The sequence below is a fragment of the Pseudoliparis swirei genome, chromosome 19 (assembly GCF_029220125.1).
Source record: "Pseudoliparis swirei isolate HS2019 ecotype Mariana Trench chromosome 19, NWPU_hadal_v1, whole genome shotgun sequence".
Lineage (NCBI taxonomy): Eukaryota > Metazoa > Chordata > Actinopteri > Perciformes > Liparidae > Pseudoliparis > Pseudoliparis swirei.
This window is the reverse complement of record NC_079406.1, coordinates 28,013,332-28,028,236: the sequence shown is the minus strand read 5'-3', so window position 1 is coordinate 28,028,236 and position 14,905 is coordinate 28,013,332. Positions and strand designations below refer to the sequence as shown.

General features: G+C 49.0%; 1 protein-coding gene across 3 annotated transcripts; it reads right to left on the bottom strand.

Moving 5' to 3' along the window:
* Positions 1 to 31: 31 nt before the first annotated feature.
* On the bottom strand, positions 32 to 14,212 carry maml1 (mastermind-like transcriptional coactivator 1). 3 transcript variants are annotated; one of them, XM_056439651.1, is made up of 6 exons: positions 13,952 to 14,212; positions 12,718 to 13,030; positions 4,600 to 5,931; positions 2,473 to 2,733; positions 1,758 to 1,887; positions 32 to 1,007 (listed from the first exon to the last, which is right to left on the bottom strand). In XM_056439651.1, the coding sequence occupies exons 2-6, from the start codon at positions 13,021 to 13,023 to the stop codon at positions 40 to 42; spliced, it is 2,997 nt and encodes a 998-aa protein (XP_056295626.1). In that variant the 5' UTR covers positions 13,024 to 13,030; positions 13,952 to 14,212; the 3' UTR covers positions 32 to 39. The 3 variants fall into 3 exon arrangements, with proteins under 3 accessions (XP_056295626.1, XP_056295624.1, XP_056295625.1); XM_056439649.1 differs by having other exon boundaries at positions 12,718 to 14,212; XM_056439650.1 differs by having other exon boundaries at positions 4,600 to 5,925; positions 12,718 to 14,212.
* Positions 14,213 to 14,905: the final 693 nt, after the last annotated feature.

Sequence of the window (14,905 nt, the reverse complement as noted above, 5' to 3'; positions counted from 1 at the left end):
TCGGCTCAGCAGGTGCAGGTGCAGACAGGTGGGCGGGGCCTAGTGGTGGCCGGCGAGCAGCTCGTCCAGGTCGGCCATCCACTCCTGGGTGCTCTGCCCCTTCAGCAGCGAGTCCACCAGCTCGCTCTCGCCGGCGAAGCTCCCCGACGCCACGTTGTACCCGAAGGACACCTGCTGCTGCTGCTGGCTGGCGGTCCGGCTCACCTGGTAGCCCTGGTTACACTGCAGCGCCTGGCGCCCGGCGCCCGGCGGCGGCCCCAACGCCGCCGGGTCGGGGAGCACGGCCTGGTTCTGATTGGCCTGCTGAGGCTGCTGCTGGGCGGCCATCGGCGGGCCGAGGCTCTGGGGGTTGGGCGGCGCCCTCTGCTGGGCGGCCGCCATGTTGGTCTGCATCATCTGCTGCGCGGCGTTCGGGCCTCCCATCGGACGCCCGCCGGGCGCCATCTTGGGAAGGCGAGCCTGGTGCTGCATGTGGAAGGCGTTGGGCGGGCCGGCGAAGGCGTTGGGGGTCAGGCCGGCGCTGCCCGAGGGCGGCTGGTTGGCCAGCTGCTGCTGCCAGGCGGCGCTCTGGGCGTCCTGCATGGCGCCGGGCAAGTTGGCCGCCATGCTGTTCTGCATGGAGACCGGCATGCGGGCGGCGGCCAGCTGCTGCTGCTGCTTCAACATGGCGGCGTTGGGCTGCGACTTCAGGTGCTGCTGGGCCAGAAGGTTCTGCCTGTAGGCGGCGCTCATGGCGCCCAGCGGCTGGCGCTGCAGGCCGGCGTGCTGGGGCGGGTGAGACGGGTGGTTGGGGTGAAGGTTCATGTTGTTGTAGAGCACCTGCTGCACGTCCACGCCGGCCCCGCCCCCTCCGCACGACGAGAGGCCGACGTCGCCCTGGCTCCCCGTCGGGGGCGGAGCTACACCGCCCGCCATACCCATCATGCCTTGGTTCTGGGGGAACATGCGCTGGGAGCCGGGGGCGGGGCCTCCCATGGAGCCGACGCCACCCATTGGCTGAGAGGAAGCTGAGGAGTCACAAAAATATTTATTAATGTGAAGCTTCATTATTTAATTCATGAGGAATCTGACAAGTATTAGTTTCATCTATAAAATAATGATAAATGTCTTTATGTTCAGATATTTATAATAAAACAGTTTTCACAAAGTGCCATAAGGTTAATAATCCGCCAGCAGGTGTGAATTATTATTTATTATATTATATATTGTTGGAAGACGAACATCTTAAGACTCCTCGTCATTCACTCTGATGTTTGTTTAACTTCCGGTCAGCTTTGAGCTTCATTTACACACAAAGTCTCTTTTTATTGTTTGATATTCATTTAAACAAATGAAGTGCAGCATGAAACAAAAACGGGTTTATTGTGCTAAATATATAAAAATTAAGGAATATTTATTATATTCTTTCAGCGCTAAAGCAGATTAATTAAAATAAGTGAGATTGTCGGTTGGATCCGGCTCCTCTCGTCCTTTAGAGGCGTTAACGGTCACGTGACAGTTATGTGTTCAAATCATTAAAAATCATTAACAAATCATCTCGTCTTCTGGTTTATTTGCGTGTGTTTTGAATGTCGTAAAGTTCCTGAAGAGTTTGCACAATAGAAAATAGATTCTATTCTGCCATCTGTAGTTGTTTCTATTAGTTTGTCCTGAAGTTTCTGATCCTTACATCTCTGCTGGTGAGCAGGACAGTACCAATAGAAGCAGCCAGGAAAGACAATGACAGTGAAGGTTGACCCGTTGCCGGTTGCCCGTACCTGTAAACTGGTTGACTGGCGGCTGTGGGAAAGGGCTCTGATTGGCCGGCTGGCCCGGCTGGTCCTGGTACTGGGGGGGCGGTCGGGTCAGATGTCTCTGCAGCTGCTGGTCCTGCTGCCGCTGCTTCTCCTGAGGAGAGACGGACCTTCATTCAAGAACCTCCAAGAACCTCAACGTGAAGCCTCAGCCTTCAACTCCTCGACTCACACACGGCGCCCTCTAGTGTTTCACACGAGGGTCAACAGGTACGAGCTCTCTGGATGGACTCAGTGAATTCATCCTGCAGGTAAACTTACTTTCCCCTCATGTCGTTTTTATAGCTGATTGCGATACAAATCGATTCCTTTTTATTGAAGTTAGAATTTAATTTGGATTGTAATCTTAAAATAGAACCTTTAAGCTCTCCGGCTTCCGGTTCCCCGTCATATAATATTAAAACTATAACGTCACTTTAATAATTTAAGATATAATATCTCTTAATACATAATAACTTGTAATAAACTACTTTATTGCCTCTAGACTCGATCTGCAGAGGAACAAGTCGAGTATTAAATGTGTTATAAACTAAAAGGTTGAATATCCTGTCAAGATGTAACGTTTAAGACTTCCTGTTTCTAAAGTATCTAAAACATATTGCTCTTATTGTGAAATCCTGCAGGTCGTGTTCTTCTGCATGCCTCTAGCTCCGCCCCTGAACTCGTCTTGGCGCCTCACCTGCTCGGCCATCAGCTGCTGCCTCTGCAGGTACTGCTGCTTCTGCTGCTCCAGGATCTGCTGTTGGTGCTGCTGTTGTTGCTGTTGTTGTTGTTGCTTGAGCGCCGCCGCCGCCTGGCTGCTCAGGTAAGTGGCGTTCCCGTGGTTAGCCGCGATGGCGTTGGCCCCCGGCTGGGCCGTCATGGCGTTGCTCCCGGGCGCGGACGCCATGGCGTTGGCGGGGCCCGGGCCGTGTGGAGGGACGGGGTAGGGGTTCTGGTCCTGAGAGAACACACACGTGTTGATTATTAATATTAGTTATTATTTATTTTACTTTATCCGCCAAAGAATAAAAATCTCTCATTCAGTCTTACTGATATATTTGTATTTCATTGGTTTTCATTGAATGTATACAATTAAAAAAAAGAATCATCTGTTAAACGGTCTTTAATTATATATATTATTTATATATATATATATATATTTTTCTTTTATAAATATATCATTAAAAAAATTAAAGACAAATATATATATTTATAAAATATATAGAATAAATACACATGAACGTAATTATTATTTAATCTACTTTATAAGACATCGGGGAGCTTGTGAAGTTAACAAAGATCAATAAAGTTATGTGTATCCATGACATCACAATTAATGAGTTTATTAGATTTTGTATTATTATTTTTGAATCTGCAACAGCGGCCTAATAAGTAGAGCAGTCGAAGCTACAACATCTCAGGAGCATGGGAACACTCAGTAGAGGTACTTGTACAGCACTTGTGTACTTGTACCATATGCGTATAAATATATGGAGACATAATAGTGAATAAACATTTTTAAGTTGAGTTCAGCAGGAGTAGAGCGGCTCGTCTGCAGGAGAGAAAATACAACCAGCAGCTATATTTAAATACACAGAATATGAAAGGCTGCTTTGTCCCCCCCCCACACCATGTGAGCCATAGCAACCAGCTGCTACACACACACACAACAGCGTGGGGCCCAGACCGGTCTGAAGCAGCTGAACAAAAGGCCTCCTGCTGCAGACCGACTTCACCTCAACTCCACGAACTGCTCAGAGTCTTCGGCTGCACCTGTTGGAGAGGTCATGTGACGTGGTGGAGCTCCTCTATAACACGAGGTCATGTGACGTGGTGGAGCTCACACACACACACACACACACACACACACACACACACACACACACACACACACACACACACACACACACACACACACACACACACACACACACACACACACACACACACACACACACACACACACACACACACACACACACACACACACACACACACACACACGAAGCTAAATGTCTTCTTCTTTCTCTTCGGTCTCAGTTTTCTATAGCTGAGCAGGAGCCTCTGCTGCAGCAACAGAGGCTCATTGTTCAGACTCCCATGATGCATCAGTCCCCCACAGCTGCGTGGGGCGCGAGGAACAGCGCCATTGGTTTGATATCTCCCACTGGCGAGCACGCCTAATATCCACGTTGACAAAACTGAGAGGAACGTCTGAGGAGCGTTTCAGATTTAGGGAATGAAGCGGTATGAAGGCCTGTGTGTGTGTGTGTGTGTGTGTGTGTGTGTCAAGGAATGTGCCAGCGCTGACACGTGACTACTTTAAATTATAGAAAACGGCCTTCTCCTTCACACTTTAATATAAATAAATTAGCATATAAATAAATAAGTTAAAAAAGAAATATATATATATAAATAATTGTATGAATAATTTAAAATACAAATAATTCAATAAATATGTAAATAAATTACAATAAATAAAATATGAAAAAGAAAATGAAGTCAAGTGACCCGTGAGTTCAGAATATTTCATAACAATAAAGATTACAAAAATAAACTTCGAGCTACAATAAGAAGTTAAACAACCTAATAAATTCAATAACTTTTCTATTCAGTTTTTGTAATTTAAAGTTTCCCGTTTTTGTTACCGACCTACACAATTACTATTTAGGTTATATTTTTGAAACTAAATTAAACGATCGACAGGAAGAAAACCGCTTTAAAATAACGGGAAGATCCATTAATCAGCATTTTTCATGCAGAACTAAATAATATTAGAATTTCCTGCTTCCGACATGTCAAAGTGCAAAGCGAGCGGCCTCACCTGCGCGTGCGGGAGGTGCTGCCTGAAGCTCATGCTGCTCTTCTGCTTGCTCTGCTGCTGCTGCCGGAGCAGCGCCAGCAGCGCCGCCTTGTTCTGGTTCTGGCCGTTGGGGAGCCGCGGCTGGCCGGGCCCGGCCTCGAAGTGAGACAGAGGTTTGGTGTTGTTGTAGTTCAGCATGGCGGCTGAGGCCTGAGCGCCCGGCGCGGGCGGGTGGCCGAGCGGCGGCCCCGACGCCGGGTGCCCCATCATGGTGGGGTGGCCCCCCGGCGGGTAGCCGCCCGGCCCCGCCTTGGGGGGGCCTTTGTTGGGCGGACCGGGCATCAGCTTCTGGGCGTTGAAGTCCTGCGGGTACAGGGAGGGGCTGGCGCCCCCTAGTGGGCTCTGGGAGGCGTTGGCCATCGGGGGCCAGGGCGGCGGGTGGGCGTGGGGCCCCTGGCCGTGGAACTTGGCCCCCGGCGGCGCCTGCTTGTGCTGCATCTGGCCGTGGAGGTGCTGCGCCCGCTGCTGCTGGGCAGCCAGCTGCTGCAGCTGCTGCGCCGGGGACAGGTCTTTGGGGACGGGGGGGCCGGCGGGGTGGAGGTGGCCGGGGGGCGGCTGGAGCTGCTGCCGGGGCGGAGGGGCCGACGGGGGCAGAGCCGGGGACGAGGCGGAGGAGGAGGAGGCGACGGGGGAGCCAGTGGGGCGAGGAGGGGGAGGCGGCCCCGAGGAGGAGGAGGAGGACCTGACGTGGGGGGAGGCGGTGCGAGAGTCTTGCTCGAAGGCCACGGAGGACGGAGAGAACTCCGTCTTCACGCTCACCAGATCTGGAGGGAGCAGACCCTGGGACGGCTGGCCGCCTCCTCCTCCTCCTCCGCCTCCTCCTCCTCCGCCTCCTCCTCCACCCGGAGTCAGCGCCAGGGAGTCTTTGCGGTCCTCCTCGAAGCCGTCGTTCAGGATGTCCTGGATGTCCTCGTAGGCCACGGAGCAGTTGAGCTCCTCCATCAGCTCCGTCCACTCCTGCTCGTTGAGGTTGAGGTCGGGGAACAGGCTGTTGCTGCCGGCCGGCGGCATGATGGGCAGGATGTCGTCGGGCTCCTGCTTCATCTCCTTGCGCCGGAAGTCCAGGCCCGGCTCCCGGCCCGCGGCGCCGTCCCCCCCCCCCGGCTCCCCGCGGGCCCCGTTGGAGCTCAGCGAGTCGCCGACCCCGAGCTTGGAGTCCGGCGGCGAGCCGCCGTTGGCCGAGCCGCCGTCCGGACACGCCTTCTTGTGGGGGGGGAAGCCGTTGGCGTTGGCCGGGTCGCGGCCCAGCGGGGAGGCGGCGCTCTCCAGCTTCCTCTTCACCGTCTCCTGCAGCTGAGGAGCAACGACACACGGGAGGTTATTCACGAGGAGGGGACTGCCGAGGCGCCTTTGAGCAACTAGCCGAGTGCAAATGTTGAACCGTCAACACATGAGACTGAACACTTTCTAAAAATTAAAACAAATAAACTTTAAAAAACGTTTCTTCTGCTACATTAACCCGTTATCTCCTCTTCTGTCCCTGAAGTCGGTTCATTGTTTCTTTACTCGGGTTCAGGCCTGTAACTCCTTGAGGGGCAGCAACACGTATTTTAATTGTTAATTATTTTCCGATTGTTTTTTTTCAAGTTTCAAAAGTAAAAAAACAAAAGATATTCAGTTTATGATTATAAAGAAAACCTTCACAAGACGTCCAGGGGCCTTTCCTTATGTATTTCATGGCATCGTGTCGTTGTTCTCAGTGTTTGTTGCATTTAACTGATAATATTAGGACAATAGAGTAGAATAATCTGCCCGGAGACAGAAATGCTTTCCGAAACATTTACAACTAGAATGGGCACTCGGTAGAGCGCATACCTTCGCATATCACAAGATTGGGCATTGAATAATGAACATTTTGGCATTAGTTGCCAATTGGATAAAAATGTATCGTGCTATGGTAAAAAAAGAGTTTGACCTTTTCATGACCTTGACCTTTGACCCGATTGATCCCAAAATCTAATCAAATGGTCCCCGGACAATAAACAATCATCCCACCAAATTTCATGCGATTCGGTTCAATACTTTGAGTTTTGCGAATAACACGAATACAAATAAATAAATAAATACACGGCGATCAAAACATAACCTTCCGGCATTTTCAATGCGAAGGTAATGAGGTGGAAACTATTTGGCAACGACTCCAGTTGAACTGCAGTTTCTCAACACGTTTGTTTCCCTTCATTATGGTCGGATGTTCATCTTTACGACAGTCTTTGAACACACCGCGAGGGACGACCGGTTCCGTCAAAAAGAAGAAACTACATTTAAAATGATAATATCACAATATCAAACATTCTTCAGGTCTCGGCAAAGAACATTAAATGATGAACATTAAGGAGCTCCTTGGCGACGATGACATCCCCATCGAGTCCTCCGAGACGACCAATCAGAAGCTCTGAGCACAGAGGAGGTAAACACGTAGTTCAGTATTTATAAAACCTAGAGCCTCCAACACGGGAACACGGGTGTGATGTTTACAAAGTGTCCTCTTGCTAAGATAAATCAAGAAATTAAACGTGCGTGTCGTTCTCGTTAGTGATCCATGTGATTATGAGGGTTATTCAGATCTCAAAGGCGACTTCTAGCCACCAAAACGCCCCCAGAAGTGGGTTCAGAGGGCGACTTCACACATCTGCATGGCGCTGCCAGCTGTCGTGACGTTATGATGCACGTTTCCGCTGCAGGGCGAGCTCTCCGGCTGTAGGTGGCGCTGCAGCGGGGCGAGCTCTCAGGGCGGCTCTGGGAGCAGCGGCTGCAGGCGGCTTACATAACCATAACAAAGAGCTTCCTCACAGCAGTCGGCAGACACCGGATCTGATGGGGCGTTCAGGGCCTCCACGTCAGCTGAGCCTCACATTCTGCAGTCAACACAGATTCCTGAGACGCCTCGAAGCCAGAGGAGGAAACATTGAAATAAAGATCCCCACGACGTGACCGTGGATAATGAAAAAGAATAAAGACGTTCACGTGACCGACGGCGATGCGCGAGCTCCGCCCCTTTTTCCTTCAACCAGCGTCTTGAACGAGGTCGTAATGTCGTCACTCTGAGTATTAGTGGGCGAGTAAACGAGGAACTCAGGAGACCACACACACACACTACTTTTTTACTAAGTATTTTACACTTCTTTAAAAATCATAATTATTAAAATATATTTTTTAATAACAATGTTCATAAGTGTAATATTTTTTTTTAATCATTATTTAAATAAATGTTTTTATATTTACATTACAGAGAACTCAACGGGCTCCTGAACGCCTCATCGGGACTCCTGAAGGCCTCGGCTCTCGCTCATTACAGAGAACTCAACGGGCTCCTGAACGCCTCATCGGGACTCGTCCTGAAGGCCTCGGCTCTCGCTCATTACAGAGAACTCAACGGGCTCCTGAACGCCTCATCGGGACTCCTGAAGGCCTCGGCTCTCGCTCATTACAGAGAACTCAACGGGCTCCTGAACGCCTCATCGGGACTCCTGAAGGCCTCGGCTCTCGCTCATTACAGAGAACTCAACGGGCTCCTGAACGCCTCATCGGGACTCGTCCTGAAGGCCTCGGCTCTCGCTCATTACAGAGAACTCAACGGGCTCCTGAACGCCTCATCGGGACTCCTGAAGGCCTCGGCTCTCGCTCATTACAGAGAACTCAACGGGCTCCTGAACGCCTCATCGGGACTCGTCCTGAAGGCCTCGGCTCTCGCTCATTACAGAGAACTCAACGGGCTCCTGAACGCCTCATCGGGACTCGTCCTGAAGGCCTCGGCTCTCGCTCATTACAGAGAACTCAACGGGCTCCTGAACGCCTCATCGGGACTCGTCCTGAAGGCCTCGGCTCTCGCTCATTACAGAGAACTCAACGGGCTCCTGAACGCCTCATCGGGACTCGTCCTGAAGGCCTCGGCTCTCGCTCATTACAGAGAACTCAACGGGCTCCTGAACGCCTCATCGGGACTCGTCCTGAAGGCCTCGGCTCTCGCTCAGACACAAGAATCCTAAACATGCAGCGTGTTTACGGCAGCTTATCTCACCGACTTCATTCTTCCAGCCGGAATGTTTGGTTTCTTGCAAAGGAATCCTGGTTGTGTATTTATATCGTCTGAGTTTATTTGACTTTGACTGGTATCTGTGTTTTAGGTGCTTGTTGACGCTCTGGGAACCCATCACAACATGGCCGTAAACAAACATCAATGTTCGAGAGATGCTTGTTTTATAAAAGATGGCATTGTAATGAAGCGATAAGACACAGGCGGCAGGGCTGGAGCGACAAGAAGGTTACTGAGGACAGTCCTGTCTCCTCAGGGCGTCACTGAGGACAGTCCTGTCTCCTCAGGGCGTTACTGAGGACACAGTCCTGTCTCCTCAGGGCGTTACTGAGGACACAGTCCTGTCTCCTCAGGGCGTTACTGAGGACACAGTCCTGTCTCCTCAGGGCGTTACTGAGGACAGTCCTGTCTCCTCAGGGCGTTACTGAGGACAGTCCTGTCTCCTCAGGGCGTTACTGAGGACAGTCCTGTCTCCTCAGGGCGTCACTGAGGACAGTCCTGTCTCCTCAGGGCGTTACTGAGGACAGTCCTGTCTCCTCAGGGCGTTACTGAGGACAGTCCTGTCTCCTCAGGGCGTCACTGAGGACAGTCCTGTCTCCTCAGGGCGTCACTGAGGACAGTCCTGTCTCCTCAGGACGTTACTGAGGACAGTCCGGCCTCCAGCACTGCTTTTATAATACGGGTTTGAACGGTAAGTAAAGAGTAAGCGTTAAAGTTTTAGATGTCCAGAAAGACTAAGGAGTGTTTGTGGGTTTCTGAACTCGGAGCCGTCGAGACTCGTGTTGTGATAACATTTAGGCGTGACGTCGGCAAGTCAGTGACATCACCAGCGAGCAGCCAATCACAGCCCAGCGGAGGCGACATGGAGCAGAGGGTTCCTAACGGCCGAGTTCGTATTGAGGACACACACACACTGATGAGTCAGGCGAGAGGGGGCAGCAGGGTGCCACTCTGAGTCACCCCTCAGGACTCCGTCAGCGTTGCTCAGAGCAGGTTCTGTCGCTCTGAACCACTCAGAGGGCGAGTCCTCCTGATATCAGATTATAAGACACAAAAGGGATCTCTAGAACTCATTACTGACCCCGAGAACCTCTAAAAGAACCCTGACATCACCCTCAGTAGACTATAACCTCATAACGGATCTCTAGAACTCATTACTGACCCCGAGAAGCTCTAAAAGAACCCTTGAAGACTCCAGTGACCATATATGTTCTTAAAAGAACCCCATAAGCTCGTCAATAGGTCTCCTAGAACCTTCAGTGGTCACCAGAACCAGCTGAAAGGACCCAAAATAAACCATAATTCACCTCCACTATATATTAATTATTAATGTGAAAACATCTGGCTGTATTCTAGTTGATCACCAACACTGCATTTTACGAGATTACATGTAAATGCATCATTAGAACGTTATCATTTACCTTCAGCCAGTACTCATTTTCACTGAGCAGAGCCTGAACGCATCATCATGTAACTGAAGTGGACCTCCTGGTTCTGCGTTTGCAGTGGTGCTAACGTTGCTAGCTCTCCTCCGGTTGGCTGTTGATGGTCACATGACTCGGTGATGGTAGGAACAGGAACCAGAGATACTCTGATGAACACGCCGACACGAGGGTCACCTGCCGAGACCCTCAGCTGGACTTTGGACTCCTCCGGACTCGGTCCTCAACACCTGATATCTACTCAACTGATATTTTGTGGAACAGGAACAACAAACGGTCTTAAATGAACGTCCACAGGACAATTACGGACGACTCAAAACTTTTTTCGCCGCACGTTTTGGATCCTGCATCGTCCACGATGACAGAACTAATTCCCGATAAATACTCGACTTTCGAAAAATATCGACATTCAGTTTAATACAAATCAGCGTCGACCATCATTCTACTGCTGCAAAAACTTTTGAAACGTGCGGCTCCACACCGACAGAAAACTAAAAATAAACATGTTGAGAATCGCTCGATTATTTTAAAGCCAACATTTATACAAAAGATTATTGAAAATACGGACACTTTCATTTATCTGACACATGTGTGTGTGTATATTTAATATATATATTATATATAGAAAAACACAAATATACACACATAAATAAATAAATACACACATTATATTTATATATATACACACGTGTGTGTGTATATATATTTATTTTTACGAATATATATATATATATATAAATGCTTTATGGTGCTATACTAAAAAATGTTGCTACATAAATAAGATTAAATGATCCTGTATTAGTCCCGCAGCGGGGAAATGTACAACCAATTTAGAATTTAAATTTAAAAAATAAGAATTGCGTCAGTGAATTGAAGATATTGGTGTTTTTACAAACGTCAATAACTATATACATATCAATAACTGGGATGTAGTTGTTTAAGAAGATACATCTCATCAATACATTTGCAGCTATTTAATCTATAATTAGTTTAATAAATTGACTACCACCTGTTTTTTATCCAATACGTTAAAAGATACATTATGTTCCTGTAAATCAGCTCAATGAGTAAATGTTTCAACGCCATGAAAAATATGTTTTGCTAAATGAAATAATGAAACAAATAAGGAAAGAGGTCAAAGGTCAGAGCTGGTTAGGGGCTTTGGCGTCTTGCTCAAGGACACTACAGCAGCTGAGCGGATCTGGTTGGCATCTGTTGGAGGCGACCAGTGATCACGTGACCACGCGGCTCAAAGACAGCGATCAATCAGTGTGATTATCTCTGATTAACAAACACACGGGCTGATCTGATCAGTGAGACACTGGATCAATAACACCAGCTTCAGAGGGGACGGGTCCACGGGGGGTTCAGGACACTTCTGAGTGTAAGGAATTCTAGAATCAACAAGCAGTCACAAGATTTTATCTTCACGAATCAAACATTCAGATTTATTTTAGATTAATCGATAGAGCCTGAAGGGGACTTTGATTACCGAGCTGGGGGTCGAATGGTTTAAATGAAAGCAAAGAGGGATTTAAATGTTTTCTTCTATTCTACGCACTTCAAAGTTAAATAATAGTATATCACAGCATGGGACCGCTTGTAAACACCAGTTTCACATTTTCCTCCAGTAAAAACAATACGCGACTAAATAAAGATGAAAATCACGATATCAGTGCCTTTAATAATTCTGAACCGAGAAGTAAACTTGTGGACTCAAACCGTATTTCTTGTAGGCTTAAGAACAAATGCACTCCGTCAGCAGGTTGTTGGTGCTTCTCGCCGATTATCTTATAATAAAAACGTTTGCTCGTCGATTCTGTAGTTTGTGCTGTTGTAGCAGTGTGTGTGTGTGTGTGTGTGTGTGTGTGTGTGTTACCACAGGGCCGCCTGAACCGTCACCATGAGACACTTTGTTCAGTCACATGAAAGACATCCAAATACCAAACATCTGATTTACACTGAGCCTCTGATCGCCTCCACAGCCGCTCTGTGTGTCCTAGAGCAGCCTGTGTGTGTGTGTCTGTGTGTGTCTGTGTGTGTCCTAGAGCAGCCTGTGTGTGTGTGTCTGTGTGTGTCCTAGAGCAGCCTGTGTGTGTGTGTCTGTGTGTGTCCTAGAGCTGTCTGTCTGTGTGTGTCTGTGTGTGTCCTAGAGCTGTCTGTCTGTGTGTGTCTGTGTGTGTCTGTGTGTGTCCTAGAGCAGCCTGTGTGTGTGTGTCTGTGTGTGTCCTAGAGCTGTCTGTCTGTGTGTGTCTGTGTGTGTCTGTGTGTGTCCTAGAGCAGCCTGTCTGTCTGTGTGTGTCCCTGTGTGTGTCCCTGTGTGTGTGTCTCTGTGTGTGTGTCTGTGTGTGTGTCTGTGTGTGTCTGTGTGTCTGTGTGTGTGTCTGTGTGTGTCTCTGTGTGTGTGTGTCTCTGTGTGTGTGTCTCTGTGTGTGTCTGTGTGTGTGTGTCTCTGTGTCCCTGTGTGTCCCTGTGTGTCCCTGTGTGTGTCCCTGTGTGTGTCCCTCTGTGTGTCCGTGTGTGTGTCCGTGTGTGTGTCCGTGTGTGTGTCCGTGTGTGTGTCTGTGTGTGTGTCTGTGTGTGTGTCCGGTGCTCCCTCACCGCTATCAGGGTGCTGTTCCGGCTCTGCTCCGCCGCCGTCCCTCCGGTCTCCCCGAGCTCTGCGCCTCCTCCTCCTCCTCCAGCCGGCGCCCTCGGCCCGGCCTGGTCCCCGCCGCCGCCGCCGCCGGCCTGCGGCTGCCGGTGCTTGCTGGAGCGCTTGGCCTTGGCCTGCAGGCAGCGCTGGTGCAGGGCGAAGGTCTGCTGCCGCTCCAGCTCCAGCCGCTCCAGCGTCGCGCTCTCGTAGCGGCTCTCGCAGCTGTTGTGATGCTGCCGGAAGAGCTCGATCCTCCGGCGGAGCCTCTCCATCACCGCGCTGTGTCGCGGTGTAACAAAATCCGCCATCATCAATATAAAAGACTTTGTTGATAGTTGGGTTTTTTGGGGGGAAAAAATGAGAAAAAAAGAGAATCCCCGGCTCAGGTTTGGTCCATAAAACCGCTGAATTGGGCTCTTTCGCTTCCCACCCTGGGCGTCTCTAGACCCCCCCTCTGCTCCACAAAGACTCCCGTTCTGGCTCCATGGAGGCGACCTTTGTCTCGCTAATGGCCTTCAGTCACACCGCCGAACCGCGGACATTAACGGGCTTTATGCGCGGTACCATCCCGCCTCCCGGTGCTCCTCAACATCCACTCACTGCACACTATGACCGCGTTACACACCGGAGAAGAGTCGGCGTAGAGCCGCAGTTTAACCCCAAAATAGGGGCAGAAAAAGACATCCGATTAATGTAAAAAAAACACCAAGCAGAGCCCGCTACTTTATTTATTAATAAAAACCCACTCCGCTGAAATGAAACGTTGAGTTGAGCTCCCTGTGAGAAGTGAAGCGAGCAGCATTCCTCCACTAACACACAACAAAAAAATCAAAGTTGGAGCGTCGAGAATTCCTTTAAAAACTACCCATTAAAATAGTGTTTCGGGGGCCTCTCGCGCGCTGGTAGGAGCCGAGGGGACCCTCCGGACGAGCTGCATGACTTTGTTTTCCGGCGGGCAGAAAACTTTTTAAATCTGCGCGAGTATTTTTTTTTAAATGTAAAAAAGTAGTTAGCTTTGGTTAGCTTGGGGGGGGGGGGGGGGGCGCTAGTTAGCTCGACGGCTAACTACTTCACAAACTTGGCTCAGCTGGTTGAGCCGTTGGTGTTCAGCTGGTTGAGCCCGTTCGGGATCACCCGGTTGAACCCGTTTGAGTTCACCCGACACCCCACGAGAGAAGAAGCTTATTTAAATGGACTTACTGTGAAACGCGTGGCTGTCCGCTCCTTCCTGCCTACAAACAGCTGATCCTCCTCGTTTACGAGCTACCGTTAGCTCCTCTACCGTTTAAATACAGTCATTCTGTGTGTTAGTTTGTCTCCCGAGGGGTTCCCGGGTGTTCCTCCTCCCCACCTGCCCGAGCCCGAGCCGCGAGGTGTGTGATTTTGAGAGCGGTTTGGTCCAGTCGGATCGGGCTAGCGCTGCCCCTTCGGTGCTGCTTCTATTGTTTTCCAGCGGACAGGCAAAGCTACTCCGCCATCTTGGAAACTTTCTCTTTTCTTTTTTCCCATCAGCGACAGGAGGAATGTCCTTAGTCCCGCCCCGCCGCTGAGTGGCGGCTCAGACAGCCAATAGGGAGCGAGGAACACTCGGGCCCTTAACATGGAATCATGAGGACGTAATTCATGAATAAAATAATATAATACAATGCAATATACAATTATATACATCATAATATAATGTAAATTATAGTAAAAATATCTAAAACAAATCTAAGTTATAATATAATAAAATATATTATAAATTACAATAAAATATAAATTATAATATAAATCAATCACTCAACTTAGTATGTTTTGGAACCATTAGTTCATATACATACAAACATATACATATACACATTAAGTATTACTATCTATGAATACAATATAATATATATAAAACATATCTATTTAAATCACTATTAAACAAAAAAACAATAGTTAATACAAATCTTGTCACTTTTCCCCTGCAACCTCTTACTGAATGTGTTTTATCGACGTGTATACACAGTATATTGCAGCTGTCTGTAATATGTTTTCCTCTTTATACGTATTTATCAATTATATTTGTTTAGTATGTGCTGCTGTTACTCATTTGATGTGTGGGGTCACTAGTTGCTCTGGTTGCAGTGTGGTCATGACACTAGTTGCTCTGGTTGCAGTGGGGTCACTAGT